Below are 17,829 nucleotides of genomic sequence, written 5' to 3'. Positions count from 1 at the left end.
GTTAGACATTCATTAGATGTTTGGAGATAATTTGTAGAGGGAAAGGTGTTGACCCAGTTGTTTAACATAAGCCTGCGCAGTGCGTGATGTCTGACTGTTCAGAACTATTAGGACAAAGTATAAGAATCTGTAGCTCTGGTTCAGCTGGTATCACTGAGCAGCACCCTATAAAACTTGGATTACACACAAACCCAAAGACCTGAGAAAACACAAATGACTCTAAGCAGAATCCTATACAGGATTCAAGTAAAGGTGGGCATCCAATCCATAGAACACAAATGAAGCTTCCTAAGCAGTTTTATTTGGTGTCAGGTTTCCAAATTAGAGTGACTCCTGAAACATTCATAAAGGATCCCAGTGCTAGTGCACAGTGTGCATGGCAGATGAGTTTCCCAGGGGATACCCCTACAGCTGGCAAATACACTCCTGTCATTCAGCTTTGGATCAGGACAGGTCTAGGAGGTCATCTCACAACTCATACCAAGCATGTCTGAGGCTCTCAGGCCTTTGTAAGTAAAGCCTCCTGGACGTGTAAAGCTCTAATTGAATGTACACTCAGAAATGCTTTGGGTTCTCACATTTGGCCCTCCTCCATTCAAACCTCTCAAGGACCTGCCAGCTGTGCCACAAGCACCCTTAGCACTGACACAACCGAGCTTTACCCACAGCAGTGACTCCAGGCACGCTCACTCAGGGGCAAAGCTGCACAGCTCCAGGTCTTGCTCCCTCTTGTTCAGCTGCACACTGGTGCCACACAGCAGTGCCTAACTTCCTGAGGCATGACTGGTTATACAACATCCCCTGCTTTACTTGAATTTGCAGTTCTTGGTCTCAACATAAAAGAAAACCTATTATGGGGAACAAAACAGGCAGTTCTATTGTGTAACGCAGTACAACAGCCAGATATCTTGGCACAGATGTACACGATTTACAATCCCAAAGAAAACGAGTGCACCATTGTTCAACCTAACACATTTTCTTGAAAGCAGCATTTGTGTGTGATTTTTCTTGGTCTCTATCAGCTTCACTATTTACACTAGAACTCTTTAAGGGAAAGCAATTTAATATTTGAAACACGACTGAGGCAATGAAATGCCAACCACTGAAACTGTTGTGTGGGCCTTAAATATAAAATACAGTAATAGTTCTTAGGAAACTTGCATTTCATCCACTCTCATTAGAGTAATACAGACACACAAAGCCTTCTTGTCTGTTACCCCAGAGCAGTGTAAGGTTGTTGGCAGACTATTCTGGAGAAACATCCTTTCTCCAGCTCAAAGATTTTTCTGAGTTCATAGTCATGTCCTGGCCCTCAACCCTCATGGACCAAGGACCTCATGAGTATGTCTGAATTAGTTACAGATGGGTATATTTATGGTGAAAAATAATTTACAAACCCAATAAAACAAATATCTACCTCAATTATCATCTATGGAAAACTTCCTAAAAATATCTGCCCTCCATACAAATCTATGTAACTTTATGATTCTATATTATTACAGTTGTCCTCACCTCCTCTTGCTGGTTAAAAACTGAATAGGGTGCACACAGAGAATTCACAGAATGCTGCTCAGCCTGCAGAGGGGAGTGGGAACGTGGGCAGGCTGCTGTTGCACTCACAATAATGACCACCTTATGCACAGGCTGCATGAAAATTATGCTGCATTTCAGAGCCGGTTTCAGACATTTCAAAGAGTCTGTTGTTTTGCTGACTCCTCCCTCAATCCCACTGTCCTCCAACATTTTAATGAGATTAGGACATGACACAGAAAACTGGTGATGTGGATAAGTAGGTATCTCTCCTCCATCTCTAGTATTAAAGATGTATTAAATTTTTATTTCTTTTTAAAAGTGCTATTTATCTGAACACTCAGAGACAACATCCAACCCCACCATATGCTTCTTAACAGTCATTTTGAGTTTTGGCACTAAATCACAATCTTAATTCCTCATGATCAGTTATAAGGTCCTGTGGATTTACCTACTCACATAGAAGCATTCAATTTTCTTAAGTATTTTATATAAAAAAGTACATGCACACACCATGTTGATTGTTTCTGCCCCAACTGCTTCCCCTCTAATGGCTCAGCCTGTAAAGTGCCATAACTTAGCCATTCCCTTCCTTTATACTACACACTATTCCTTTGAAAATACACCAGAGGTGGTTAAACAACCTCTCAGTTTACAAAAAAAAAAAAAATTACAGAGATTATACCCAACTCAAAAGATTTTGAGGGCAGTAACAGTAACATTCTCTGATGAATTAATGCCCAAATCTGATACTGACCACAAACTGATGATAAATGCTGCTGACCTTAGGGGCGCTAAATCAGTCTCCAGTTCTTCTGAAATTACACCTGCTTGGACTGTGGCTTACATAGGGACTTCTTTTTAATTAGCTGGTTTCTGTTGGGACTATAAAATGTATTTGTTGTAACTGAAATGCAAAGCATTTACTTTAATTATTGATATTCTCATACGTTTACGCAGGGTGCTTTTACCCAAAGATTGCTGTAAAGCCTGGCAGTGCACAATGGAAAGAGGGACGTTACTTTTGTCAGTTTGCAGGAAAAATATCACTGAACTCAGAAGCACTGAAGAGTTACATAGAATTTCTTACTTTTGAAGTCTGAATACACCACAGAAATTTGCATTGGAGTTTGTTACAAATAAAGTGCCTCAGCTGAAGCCCTCACTAACTATACTGATCCATCCAGGTATAGCTCCAAACTCTCCGGGAAGGCCATCAGCTCAATCCTGCAAGAGCTCTTGTATCTGCCTGTTTACTGAACAGGAAGAGAAAGAAATGCCAACAGTAGCTCTGGATACTTATGAGTGCAGATGATCAATGACAGATTCCATTACTAGCAGCAAAAACCAAAGACAAAGGAAGCTCCCAAGCTTCAGCAGCCCTGAATGCTAAAAGAAACAAACCCCAAGTTCAAAACAGAAGAGCTTTTCAGCAATTAGGAACGACAACAAAATCATTTCTGCAAGGGCTTACTGCAGTGCTATGCAGTTCTTGTTCACTCAAACACAAGGTTCCAGCACCTGAATCACCCTGACCAGCCAGGGCACTCAGAACTCAGAGGAAATCACCCTACAGAACTCCACAGGTTTTCATGCTATTTCTTTCTTTCATTCATATTAAAGCCATGAGAACTCAAGGCAAAAAGCACAAAGATGAATAAACCCAGCATCACCATGACTATTATTGTAATGGACAAACAATTATTATTTGCAAGTGCACACAGTCAATACAAAGCATGCCCTCAGCTTGGAATAGTTTAGTACCCACAGCCAGCTTTACCAAGTGCTCACAGAACAAGCAACTTCTCCCTACCCTGCCCTAGGTGAAGATAACTGGTCTGTGCTGATCTTTACATCTCAAGCTTAACAGCTAAATGCTTCACATATCCTAGTTACAGAAACAAATAGCCCAAAATTTCAATTTCATTATACATAAAAGGTGAGACCCACCTTCTAGGCTTCCACCAGATGACACTGGCCTAGGCTCCAAGTTAACATTTCCCTTTAGAAAAGCAGGAGGCTAAAGCCCCAAAGATGTCAAATTTACACAAGTAACAAAGAATACATTCAGAATATCAGCTTAAGATTCTCTCTCGGCACTACCTCACACCCTGCGTGGTACAGAAATACAAACATACTTCTGTTCCAGAGATTGATCCACCTCAAACAGCAAACTTTCCTAGGTAAAAACTAGAAGTTGTTCTGCTATACATGGGATTAAGCTCAGAAGTGAAGCCTGCAGGGAGACCTGCAGGTTTTGAAAAGTCATGCTGGACAGTTTGCTATGTGAACTGCTGGGGAACCAGATAGCAAGAGCTAGCACCACTAGCTTACTACTTTTCCAAAACAATCCAGGCACACAGAAGGTGCCACAGGTATTAAAAAAGGAAAAAAAAAATTTTTTTAAATCTTTCTGAGGAAAATGCCTTGCTATGAACAATTTAAGGTCCAGAATAATGAGATCATGCCTTCACAATAAAAATTCAATAAATAAGTCAGTTCTTCCTAAGAGAAAGTGTGCCAATTAAGCAAAAACCCTGTTACAGGGAAGAACTGCCAGCAGCACAAGTTATTTTAGCTGACATTACTTCAGAAAAAAGCCCACCATTCACCATCTGTTCTGGCACAAACTCTGAATGCTAAGAAAGTTTCCAACATCACTGATGAAGAGAAAGCAGTCAAGACGAAGAAGTTTTTGTTTTGCTGTTAAAAAGAACAAGCAACTAGGACAGCTCACATTTCAGCAAGAACAAACACAAAACAGAAGTTTTGCACATTTCATAAAAATCATTACAGAGAATTACAATAAGGCAGAGTGCAAGTGTAGGGAATATAACCAAAACAAAAACACCTTTTACGAATTTTATATGAGAAGCAGGTGGGCAACTCCAAAGAGTGGATCACTTCACACTGCAGGTAAGAAGCATGAGTTTTAAGGGAATCTGACTGCTCTCCAGAAATACATTAATGGAAGCAAACACCACAGAAGAAACAGAGGAGCCACCATGTCGAGGAGAACAATGGCATAAAACCAGAAGCTTTCAAACACCAGCATCCATCTGGAAATCAGAGGTCTGAAGTTTGAAGAGAGCCTCTAACCAAGAGCTACCTAACACTCCAATTCCTTTGAAATGTTTGATGAGTTCACAGAGGGATCTTTCCAATACTATGAGGACAACAGATGAGATCATGCAGGTGGAATGAATTCCAATGCTATCCTCCATATTCCTAGGATTTAGCCAATGAGTATAATGGACTTTCCCATTAAACACCTAGGGGAAGCAATTACTTTCCCATTTCCTCCCTAATTTTCTCTAGCATAAAAAAATATAAACAAATCACAAAAAACCTTGAGTAAAAGCAAAGTATAAAACTTGCCAAGTGGCAGGAGATTAACCATTCTCCACAAAAATACCGTCTGAGATTATGGGTTAGAACTATGTGGTCCATCACTATGACAAAGTTTAGACAAAAACAGATGAACATAATTAACAGATTTATTTCTCCCCCTCTGAAACACAAAGCCAGGATGTCACTGCAATTTATGAATGAGCTCAATATTGAGGGCACCGTTTTAATAGTCTGGGAAAAAAACCGGTAAGGGATTCTTGGAGCCTTATTCTTAGACAAAAGCTAAGTGACAGATGGAGTTTTAATATTTCTCATGGCACCAGATTATGCTTTATGTGCAATCATGCAATACCTCTTAAACAGTTATTTTTTAAAATTCTGGTTTATGTTAAAAACCAGGTTTATTTGTAATTTAATATCTATTATATTTTCTTTCTAAATGGAACAAACCAACAAGGACAGTTTAATAATCTCAAAACCCTAGCCAGTACACTCAATACATGAGGTAGGATTCCTGGAACAAAAAGCCTTAATTGTCTTTATGACCTTAAAAAACCCATATAATTTTTAGAGTTACTGTACATCCCTTCACTTTTACAGATTTTACACTGATAAGCTTAAAACATTTCAACATTTCTGCTTTACTCTAATCTTGCTTTTCTCTTTCTTCTTTCTTTTTCCTCCCCACAGAGCAATTTAAACAGAACCTATTTATTAACCCCTTTCAAATCACTACCTCTTGAAGCAGATATAATATCCCATAGAAACCTGGGTTTGGTATAACAACACTCTGATCCCTCATAAAGTAGCCCAAAATTCATGCAAAGTTCAAGAACAGATCTTCAGACATAATAGGTTATCTTTTTAAATTTCTGAATTCATCTAGAAATGACACTATTTGCTGCTAAGTAGGTAATTTCCTTAAATACTCCCTTCCATTTTCTTTACAGTATCCTAATTCGAGATGAGTTGCAAATGAAAGATTTGGGAAAGGACTTCTACCAAACAAAAAAAAACCTTTGAGTGCTTTTCAGAAGTTTCTACTCAAGATCCTATTTTAAGTTCAAATGAGAAGTGCAAACTAGAAGTAGTGCATGGGTTTAGGAGACTGTTTAGCACTGTCTATTCATCAGATTTACATAGGTATGCAGATGGCAAAAACCTTAATGAGGGCATTACAGCAGTTTTGTAGCATCTGTCCTACTCACCAGCAGATCAAAACAGCATTTATTTGAGAGCATTCAGCCCACTTCCACAAAAGCAGACAAACATTGGCCAAAGAAAGAAAAGGGAATCTGTTTGAGGATCTCTCTTTCTCATCTGTGAATGCTGCAATTCCCACTGACAGCATTGTACAGCCATACAATAGAAGTCCATCTCACCAGGCTAGAAAGCTTCAACAGTAATGCTGAGGTCTAACTCTTCTACCACCAAAAAAAATTATTTTATTAAATGCAGAGTGGGAAACAGAGCTATACTCCCAAAACCTGTGAGTATAGTTTTATCACTTATGATTATGAAAGATGTCCTTTCCAGACACACCTAAGGTTAGCAAAAACCTAGGTAGGCTAAGTATAGCAGAAAAAGGCTGCACCTCAAGAAGCCTTCCCAGCTCACCTTTCTACTGCAGACCAACAAATCCCAGGGCTGCAGACCTCTCAAACATGCAGATCAAACAAAACACGGTTTGTCTTTTCATAGAGAACACTTTCATCAATTCTGTTACTCAGCCTAAGTGACCTTCCAGAGCCTTGGACAAGAGGACAAGATCTCTCTGTCTCTAAACATATATTTTATATACAGGTACATGATCATGTCTGTAAAACATATTTAAGCAAAGACTTCCTACTCACCGTCACAGACTTCAGAGTCATCCCGTGGTAGGTGCCCATGGTGTCAATCTTGAAGCCTTCCGTTTCTGCAAAGAAGAAAAGCCTTCTGTAAATCCTTGTGAATACAGCAGTGTCATGTCTAAATGGACAACACTGCAGATCTCTCTGCAGTTATTTTGTCAAAGAACACATCCTGCTGGTGGTGGTTTAGGTTCTGTTCCCAGTACAAAACCTGGGTAGTCCCTAGGAAATCTGCTTTCTTTAGACAGAGGTCAGTTTGATATTTCTGCTTCCTGTAACCAGAGTAAGCTTTTGCTGCTGCATGGAATTAATTGAAAGCACTTCAGAGAAAGGCTATAAACTTAAATCTTTGTGAGAATATGTTACAACTTGCATGCAATCTCAGAAATTCTCCTCACTACAAGATTAAGCCACTCATATTCCCAGAACACATTAAAATGCAACATATTCAACTTGTATTAATGGAAAAATATACTTAAGAAACCAATTTACATGCCAACTCTAAAAGTGTGGCCTTTGTACTTAATAAATTCACTTCTGGAGTGCTGAAGAGCAACAATGTCATTGTCATATGATACAGACGACAGGATCTGCAAAAATACACAATACCAGACTAAAGGTTACAAAAAGGGGGGTTCTTGGGGTGGGTTTTTTAATTCGTTTTAATTAGATTGAATTTATGCTAAGTGTCAGAAGCCTGCAACTGCCCAATTAGTAAACCTGCTGCCAGTAGCCTATTTGCTTTTCAATACTCCTTCTCTGTCCCCCTATTCTCAGGGCTTTAAGATTAAAGTAAGCTCCTGATAAATGCCACCAGGACTCACAAGAAAACCTTTTTTCCTTTTGTAAACTCCCTAGGCTCAGCATCTACCATCAGCTGATCCCATCACCCAACAATCCAAACAATTCCTACCTAAAATAGCATGGTCATCACCAATCAAACCATGATAAACAAGCATTTATCCACATTAAAGCAACTTTTGGACTATTTCAACTAGAGTTGGGTAAAAGGAACTGATACTGTGCAGAAAAAGCTACTTGGAACTGGTATGATTTTGTCATTTATTACACCCCATTCATACAATGCATCAGCACAAAAACGACAGATGAAGAAATAAGGCAGAACCAAAGCATGGCTCCTACCTGAGCCTAAAAAAAGTACAAGAAAAATATTGAATTTTCAAACCTGTTAGAGCTTTTTGCTCTCATCATGAGTAAATTAACTTAAATCGAAACCCAGACAACCTTGAAAGCAATGCACATGCTCTGGGAAACTTCTGTGGCTGCTCATCCTTTCTGCTTTAGATGAGGAAGATCATCAGACACTCGAAGGAACCAAGGCAGAAAAGTTTTCCAGATTTAAGAACTCTCCAATGCCTATAAAAAGATACTCCAGAGCTGGAAACTGACCATACTCCTCTCACCAGAGAGACAGCTATCTACTTTCTGAACAGTCTGGGGTTTCACCTTCTCTCCCTCACTCCCTCAGTTATGCCACCAGACCTGTCACCCACTACCAAGTCACAATGCCCAGTGTCACTGACCATGTTTTGTTTTAGTCACCTCAGTTCCAGCTCTTCTTCAGCTTCACTTCTCAAGGCCACCCCTTCCCTTCTGCCAGATTTAACATTTCTGAACTACAGATATGATTCTGAGAAAGTAAAATGCAGGTACAGACAAACATGAATCCAGTCTTTCCTACCAGGAAAAAAAAAAAAAAAAAAAGACAGCAGCCTAGCCTCCCTATATAAATTGATACTGCCCTCCTATATAAATTGATACTGCCTCCCTATATAAATTGATACTGCCTTCCCACCTTTCCCCTCAACCCCAGGCTATAACTATGCCCTGAGTCTTAGCTCAGAGATCACACCACTGAACTTGAGCTGAAGATGGTCAGATATGACTGCAAGAACACTTTGCTCTGTGACTATATAGGTCACTGCTGCTGGGCAGGGAGCATATTAATATTTCAGGTGCTGCCTGGAGCCTTGTAGAATACTTGGTAGAACTCCCCTAAGTTGAAGAGATGCTTTTGCTGACTTGGAGTGACATAAATCAGAGGTGTCTAATCTAGGCTGACAGTCGTTTGTGAATTTCAGGACATCACCACCAGAAGAACCTTTATCCTTGCCAGACTGACCTATTGTGGGTTCCTCGTGCCCGGACATAGAGCATTTCCAACTACTTTGGTCAGATGTTCTTTCCAGAGAGTACAGATACCCCATAGCAAGAGCAGCACAATACCATCCTATGTTGTGCCTGGCCTGCTGTGGCTTCTTTCTCTCAGCACAAATCCTGACTCTGTAATTAGTTCTCTGTGTTTTCTCCCTGTCTCCACCAGCATTGCAAAGGGAATAAAGGCCCACAGAGCCAGCAGCACACTTAGAAAGTAAATCAAAGGGGAGAGAGGCACCTGGCAGGGAACAGATCTCTGCTCAACTGCCACTGATTTCATCTTTTGCAAAAGTCGTCCCAAGTCTCTCATAAAATCTGTCCTGGCTCATTTAATGAGCCACAAACCATAGATCTGGTTCTCATCAGCTTCCTGCTCCCAGCCTTGTCCTGACCCTTCTTTCTAGCAGAAGTAAATAACTTGGATGAAGAGCCACTTGTTGCCTCCAGCAAACTCCAGTTTCCTGCCTGATGAATGTTCCCAGCAGCTACACAGGGCCCCCAGTGCTATTTGGCCGCTTCTCAGGTAGCAAATAAAACAGTTCTGATAATTAGCAAATAATAGCATAGCAGCTTTCTGTACTGATGCAAATATAAGACATGTTAAATGGTTAGTGTAGGTACCCACTTACATTGCAGCAAACAGTTACTGCAGCCACTACGAGAGCTACTGTAGGGCCCATGCTCTGCTGGCTGCAGTAGGGTGGGGTCAGTAGAGGAAACCACCTCCCAAACCGCCACCAGATCTCCAATTTCCTGCCTCAAACTCTCAAGCAACTGGTGAATTAGAGTTAAGCATCTCCAGCTTCCAGAGGGCCACAGCAAACCTCCCTGAAGCAGTAACTGCACGGACACTTTTCTCAGAACACAGCTTTGTTGATCCCATCTGATCCTCTCACACGCACCATGTGATATTGTACCTATCAGTCAATCACTTCTCCTACAGAAATAAACACTGCTAAAGCAAGAACCCTGCCCCTTGCATGTTTGTACCCTTTTTGTAAGGTCTCAACAGTTTGTACACTTGGGCACATCCAGCAGCACCCTCAGCTCCACTCACTGTGCACAGCCCGTGCAAAGCAGGAAACAAATGCTTCCAGGTCAGGGACTCCACAGTTCCAGCTTCATTCCCACTTCAAAAATTGCTGAGGATGTCAGCCAGGTTAATGCTGTAAAAAATATTCAAGGAGCAGGCTAGAAAGCAGAGGCACTTCTTCCAGATTATTCTCCAAGGCTAGGGGCTGACCCTGATGCAGCTGCTCAAAAGCAGACCTGGGATACAAGAGGAACCATGGGCCACAGTAAAGAGGAGCAAAACAGAGAGCGGCCCTGAGCCCCCGGCCATGGCCTCAGCACACATCAGCACAAATGCTGTGCCATACCCTCCAAGAACACAAAAGCAATGCCTCTTCTCTCCCTCCCAAAGCAGCTCCAACCTGTGCTGCTGAGTCATGCACCAGCACAGACATGAAATGGTAATGCTTGGCCAAGAATTAGTTTATAACTCCAGCTTCAAACTCCCAGCTTCACTGGTGGTAACAGAAGCAGTTAAAATGATAAACCATCTACTAAGAAAAGGTTATTTAAGAAAAAAAAAAACCTTATAAACAAAGGTACCACGTTGGTAAGACTCTGGACCCTTATTTTTAAACTTGGAATTAGGTGCAGAAAGCTATTAAAAACTTACTTGAGGGTCTTTAATACACTGGAAATTTTCAATATAATTACTACAAAGTTATGACACACATTTCTGTTAGCAAAGAGCAGTCCATATTAAATGTTTCAATCACAGGTCTAACACTAAGGACTAAAGAACACAAGCAAAGCTCAACAATAGTTCTGTCATGAAAAACTGTACTGCAACCTTTTGTTTACCAAATATAATCAATTTTAGAAATATATGCATTGTTAAAAACGCCAACATCAACAGATGCCTTAAAATTACATCTTGAGAGACTAAACATAATAACTAGAACTGAATAAACAACTCTGATGCTTCAAAAACATAATTTATCACCAGGGTTTTTTTCTTCTCCAGTCACTGCATGTATTATGGTCACAGTTTCACAGTTCCATGACCCAAAGACTGGTAAAAGAACCATAAACATTTCCAGTGTGGTTCATCACTAGTTACCTTTCTAGCATCACCATGCATCAATCTTGCGTGCCTTTTCTTATTTAAAATAATTAAACATGGAAATGAAAATATGCACCCTAGTGCATCAGCTTTTTGGACTGATTATATTTTCCATCATGGTGATGGAGACCTCCATGGCGCGTGTTCCATTTCCTCACATACAAGTATTAATGCTCAGAGTGCCTTCCATTTGCTTAAAGCCACTGTTCACATCCATCTAGGTCACTCAGCACTTTGATTCTGCACCTGCTGCAGCTCAAGTCATCCAATCCGACTACAAACTTGAGCTCTGAGACATTACCAAAAGAATAAAAGCTTGAAAAAGACTCAAATTAACCTGAATTTCTGGAAGGAAGTCAAGGGAAATAAAAACAGAACAAAGCAGCATGTCTCAAACACTGAAGAGCTCAAGTTAAAAACTTGGTTTGAATTGTGGATGAATAAGACTGAATAACCACTTCTTTTTTCAGCTGTACACTCTTCAAGCCCCAGATAGCAACACTCTGCAGACTGCCTGGAAATGATTCACTACCCCACTTCACAGCCCCAGTAATTTAATCCCTGACACCAAATTTCACTCTGAATGAGAGCTTACTAAGCACTCATTTACAGTACTGTACCCTAACAAGAAAAAGTTTCTCACCTAAATTTCCAAGCAACACTAATTACTTTACGAATTCTCTGTACAGTTCATGTATAACAGCTCTGTAATAATCTTACCAGTAATTAACACCAACATATTAAGTTTCTCACAGTTAAAAGCAATTACAGTATGAATCCATGTGTGTTTTCCAGCACAGAAGTGAATGTACAGTGCTAAAAGTTTTTAAACTACTTGGTCACTCCAAGCTAGAAAATACAGATAGACCACATTCTTTTTCCAAATGTGCATCTCTTCCACATATTCTCTGCTAGGGAAAAAAAAGCAGTATCCTATAAACCTTAAAAGTGAATGCAATAAATAAAAGTCTAACAGGTCAAACTAAGTCTGACCAGTAAAACTTCAGAACCTTCTATCTCCTGCTACCAGCTCTACTCTCCCTGTGTAAAAGGATATCACACAATTTAAAACGAAAGAACTTATAATGAGAAATGCTTTATAAAGAAACTTTTCTAATAATGTATGGGAGAGAGAAACAAAATGTTATGGTCCAGAGTCAACTCAAATATAATAACTTCACAGTCCTCAGTTCCCTGGGCTTAGCACTTAGGACTGACTGAAAGCCAGACAAACTTCTGGAAAATGGCAGCTATGTCTGAAAATCCAATGAAGTTATAAATAAAACATGAAATGTCAATAGCAGAAAGTCAACAGCAAACTTTCCTGAAGGAAACACTTGAACACAGTCAGCAATATTCTTTTCACCATTATGGGCTGAAATCACACAGCAAGACACCCTGATTTACACTAAATAGGACTGAATATTGGTGGAGGTTTAGGGGGGGGTTGTTCTATTTTGGGGGAAGTAGTAACAATTGGCTTCTACTATGCTGAAACTTTGAGAACAACAGGAATGCTCCTGGAATAAGCCTTAAAGACCTAACCTTGGAACAGCACAGGGAAACTTGACTTTGCCATCCATACTGAGGGATGCACTCAATGGGTCACAAAAATGTTGTATCTTTGAGACGACCATCCCAGCACTACTGCACACTTTGAAATTACAGAACAAGCAAGCACAGGAAAAGGATCATCTCAGGTAAAGCCACCCAAGAAAATGGGGGAAAAACAAAGTATAGCATCCAAAATATATGTATCAATAACGTGTATTTAAATATCAAACATTAAGGCATGCAGGAGAGGACACAAAGTAAGCTCCTAAGCATCAAACGACATTTGAGCACACGATTTTTAAATCCTGAAAAAGATTTTTAAATTATGTTGCTCAAGAAGGTAGGACAGACTGCAGTTTGAAAAAATATCCCCAATTGTAAAGATGCACATTAATAAAGTGTAAAAAAACCACTCGAGGGAGTAATACGAAGGAAAGGAATTTACCAAGGTAAAAGCAGAGAAAGTTTAGCACAGGATGGAGCTCTGTGTTGCTGAAGAGAAGATACCGTCACTAACTGCCAGCATGAAAGAAACCAAAGCAACAAGAAGGAAACAGCACCCAAGTGAAGTGTTTGCAAGGAGTTCACCTCCTCACCTCAAAAACATTCGAGCAGTTGGGCAGGATGGGTGCACTGCCCAGCAACCCCTTCTTCCACTTCCCATGTGGAAATATCCAGGATGTGCAATTCCTACTGCAAACAACATTCTAACGCATCACAGAACTTGAAGAATGTCAAAGGAAAGGTTTCTCTGTCCTGCCTGACCAAAGCTGCAGGACCAAGACCCCCGCTGGACAAAAGGTGAGCAAGCGCTGCCCCTGGGCTGCTGAGCAGTTCTACTGACTGCACGTGGAACTCATTGTTTGCTCTTCAAGAACAGCACAATTACCACCCCCTCACACTGACTATTAAACTACTCTAGTAGCAAAGCCTGTCCCATCTGGCATGAAAATTTTAAGTCAGTCAACCAGAGAGGCATCCTGATACACTGCATCAGAAATAATGATCCATCACAAGAAGCAGAGAAATTTGGCTGCAACTCAACAGTTTACTTAATGCATGTTAAAATTCCTAAATTTACTCTTAGCTCGACAAACTTCGAATTTCTTATGCTAAGGACAAGACAGCTAATGGAAAAATTGTGTATTAAAGCACACAAATATTCAAAGAAAAACCGTTCACCTGTTTGCTGCCTAAACTTTAAATACTGTAGTATCATACAAAACTGAATATAGGCAATATGCCACAATCCTGCTGCAACTAGAAGAGAACTACTGTGAACCCTTCTTAGGATTTCAGTACCTCTGAGGAAAGAGCAAACAGGTGAGACACAAAGAAAAAAGCCTAGACACATTGTATTTTGGCTTTGTTTCAACCTTTAGCCAAAGCCAGCACTGTGCCCATTGCTACAAGCCATCCTGCCTTCCACAATTTGTAGCCAACCACAGGCAGTCACAGAGGGCAAGATGTGGAAACCCTTCAGAACAGAAGAAATCTGTAGGATTCAACTTCATCTTAGGTGTTATCCATCATTACTAATAAATGTGGATACAGTGGCATAAAGACTGCAAGTTATTACCCTTTGATTATTTTTTTTCTTTTTATTATCTTTCTTTTCCTTCAGACTTCTTTCCCAAAAGTCCCAATACTGCAGCCTTTCCATAAACATGTGTAATTCCAAGTTCTTACCAGACTTACTGTAAAAAACCAGAATTTAATGAACAAAAAATGCCTTATTTTATTTTTATTGATGACTATTTCTGCTTGTAATCTCACTTCTACACTGAATATTTGGAAGCCACAGCTTCATTTTGAGGGCAACTAAATAAAAAATTCCATAAGGAATGAGGTCATTTGTGGCAGAGCTGCAAGTGATGTGCATCGTTCAGTTTTAAGCAAATGACATTACCAGTGCATTAATGCCTAATTATGACAGGAAAACCACCTGCACTGGGAGTTCCAGTTACACTACAATTTAATAGTTTTACAATAGAATACCCTAGAAGTAAATGAGATCTTTGCTATTTGCTGAAGTTAATTTGAAGCTGAAGAAGATCTCAAATATCTCTAGGTCCCCTCCTAAGAAATCCAGGTGTTAATTACTAATTCTATGTAACTTCCATAAGTGATGTACCAATACCTTTCATAAGTCAACCTCACATTTAAAATACCTTCTTTCCAACACCTTGTTTTTATTTCCAATGCTAGCCTACACTTAGCTAACTTGGTATTACACCACTGCTATTCTTAACCTATGTATTTCTTTAAATATACCTAGAAACCTGAAATACAAAATTAACTTTGTGTGACTAAACCAAATATAACCAGAAAGTTAAGGCAGATAAACACACTCTAGAATGGAGTGTGACAGTGAGTTAGGCAGGTAGAATATCACCACATCACAAAGGAGCCTTTCAACTGGAACAAGAGCTGCAGTCCAGTCAATCCCATTTCAGCACCAAGAGAAGCCCCAACACCACATTCTCAGAATCACACAACATTGAAATGGATTTCTCACCACTGCTAATTACAGACAATCTTTTTTTCCCTGCCAGTCATCTGATCTCATCTCTGCTTTCTGCTCAGAAGTGTCTACATTAAGCTCGCACTGATGAGCTGCTCCACAAACTCTTCTGGGTTCTTCATTCCTGCCATGCAAAACCTGTTATTTCCTGTTCCCTCCTGAACCACACACATGTGGTATAAGCAAAAAATCCACCCACCTGTTCAGGACAGATGCTGCCTGCAGGGTTCCTGACCAGAACCATGTCATTTGGCAGCTAGGAGGACTCAAACCATCACTGTACCTGAGCTTCTTGTTGTAAAAGAGCCCACAATGAATTACAGGCTGTGGTACATTTGAACTCTTACACTTGCCTATTAATTTCTTGCTCTGCTTTTTATCATTTCACACTGTCCAGTTTAGATATTTACTACTTTTAAATCTTAACAGGAAATGGTATTAAAAGGGAAACTGCTTGGCAAATAAATGAGTTTTGAAGGTTTAAGATATTAACAGAAGGACACTGAGTAAGGACTAGTAAAAATATTCATGGAAGGATTGGTTTAGCTCTATATTTTGTGTTCCTTTCTTTCCCAAATTCCCTTGGCTTTTCTTGCAACAATTAATTCTTCATGGAAGCTACTTTGGATTATTTTTCATTGCTGAAAAAGCTACCAAACATCCTACTTTGGCTTTTTTCTCCATCCCACCATGCAACTCACAATGAGCAATAGTAAATAAAACCACTGCACTGAAATATAAGCGTATTGAGGCCAACAGGGAATAGACTTCAAGAGGATATAATACAATATCTGACCCAATTTCCGATAGGAAGTTTCATACACAAACAAACATCCCCATAAAGGATATATTCACATGTAAATGCAGCTTTACAAAACTTTCTTTTTATTTAAATCATTTCAGAGATGAGTTGGCTACGATTTTCCTGAACAAAAAATGGTAATAACTTGGAGGAAGCCAAATACTCTAAAAAATGCAAGCTGAATTGTTCACTTTGAGTTTAAAATGGCATTTAGCAGCATGTAAGTCCTTGCAGCCAGAATACAAAGCCCTTAAAAACATATATGGGAAGTTTTATTAAAGAGGAAAATGACTATTTGAGAACCAGGAGAGGCAATTCAGAAGCGTAACAAAATTCGCATGACCTTCTGCAAGAAGCACAAAACCATCCAAGCACAACAAACACAAGATTGCAAAATAAAACCACAGCAAGACATAAAAGTGAAGTAACTGAACTTGTGCTAAAAACAAGATAAAAAAAGCAATGGGGACAGGAGAAAAATTGTATTAGGAAGACAAATCATCACTCAAGTTCAATGTTCACCATGTTTTAAAACTGGTGAGAATTCTTCAATATTGTAGATTGTTTCCATCTCCTCTCCAGGACGGTGCTTGTGTTTTGCACTGCAGTTCCTAGTTTGTTTTTTAATTTAAATACACACAACTAGATAATATTTACTTGGAATTACTGGAGGCAACTTTTAGGGTAACAGTGACTGTTTGAGGATAGGGAATCTATTTCATGTTACACACCTGACAGTCATCCTTGCACTTGTGCTTTTTTATTAATTGCATACTATCTTCCCCATACAAATCTTTTTCTCCCCAAGGAAGTTCTGGTTTTAAGCTTTCAGTTTGCTTCCTAAGAGGTAGAAATAATTTCTAAGAAATAATACTTTTGGATTTTATTACTTGGAAAGTTACCTTTAGGCATAGTTACAGCTCTTTGTTGTCTTTTCATAGGTTTGTAAAATAATAGCAGAGAAAATGCCCTAGTATGACTTGTCAGTTTTGGTTCTCAATTTTTTTTTCTTTTGAAAAAAGCATAGCAATCAACTTACCCTCTTTGCCTTTAAATCTTTCCTGATCGTATCTGTTGTAGGCAGCTGGAATAGGTTGCTTATTTCGTAAAGTGGGATCCTAAAACAGGTTAAATAACATTTGTGAAACATACTAAAAATGTATTGGATGGTTTTTGAATTTCATGAAGAGTTACTCAGAACTACTCAAGAGGATAAAACCAGTTCATTTTTGTATGAGTTTGAATGCATTTGAAAACTTCTGATGTTTCCATTCAACATCCACTACAATCTTACAGACACAGAGTTTAGTACTGAATGCAAAGAGAACAACCTGAGGCAAAACTAAAATAAGAATAACAAACTACATTACTAAAATCTCTATGTGTAGTGAAATCACTGACTTTTTGTTATACTTAAAGAATTAGCGAGGAAAAGAGTATCAACTGACAATTCATGATTAAGGCTTCAGCCACACAAAATTTCCCTTGTCAGCCTGATTAAGACAAAATTTTGCTAAATAAAATAAATAAAAACAAATTTTGAGTAAAAAAAGCATTCTGGGAAAAAAACTTTTTAAAAAGCACCAATCTAGAGGCACATTCAATACCAATTCAGTCATTTTTGTGGATGGCTTAGTTATGTATTCACAACTACTCTGAGTGGGACATTTGAATAATGCCATGCACAATTTAAGAAATTCAACACAAAGCAAATATTTACATGTTGGAATTCATCTTGCTATTTAAATTTAGTTCTTTGTTAAATGCAGTAGCAGCAAAAACAAAACCAAGTATGATTAAACAGCTTTTAGAGCAGACTACCACCATGTTCAAAGATACATTAGGTTTAATAGAACACAATAGTAAACACCACAACTCTAAACAAATCCTGTCTAATACCTAG

At 39.2% G+C, this 17,829-nt stretch overlaps 1 protein-coding gene across 1 annotated transcript in view; it reads right to left on the bottom strand.

Annotated features, from left to right (window-relative positions):
- CDC73 (cell division cycle 73) overlaps nucleotides 1-17,829 on the bottom strand; it is a 101,719-nt gene that overhangs the window by 62,955 nt on the left and 20,935 nt on the right. The window contains exons 9-10 of the mRNA XM_082286849.1: nucleotides 16,966-17,044; nucleotides 6,735-6,799 (exon numbers count right to left, since the gene is read on the bottom strand). Coding sequence (XP_082142975.1) covers nucleotides 6,735-6,799; nucleotides 16,966-17,044 — 144 coding nt within the window. The remainder of the gene's footprint in view (nucleotides 1-6,734; nucleotides 6,800-16,965; nucleotides 17,045-17,829) is intronic.

The sequence above is a fragment of the Coloeus monedula genome (genome assembly GCF_965178545.1).
Source record: "Coloeus monedula genome assembly, chromosome: 9".
Lineage (NCBI taxonomy): Eukaryota > Metazoa > Chordata > Aves > Passeriformes > Corvidae > Coloeus > Coloeus monedula.
The sequence above is the reverse complement of the archived record's forward strand: the minus strand, read 5'-3'. Positions and strand labels throughout refer to the sequence as shown.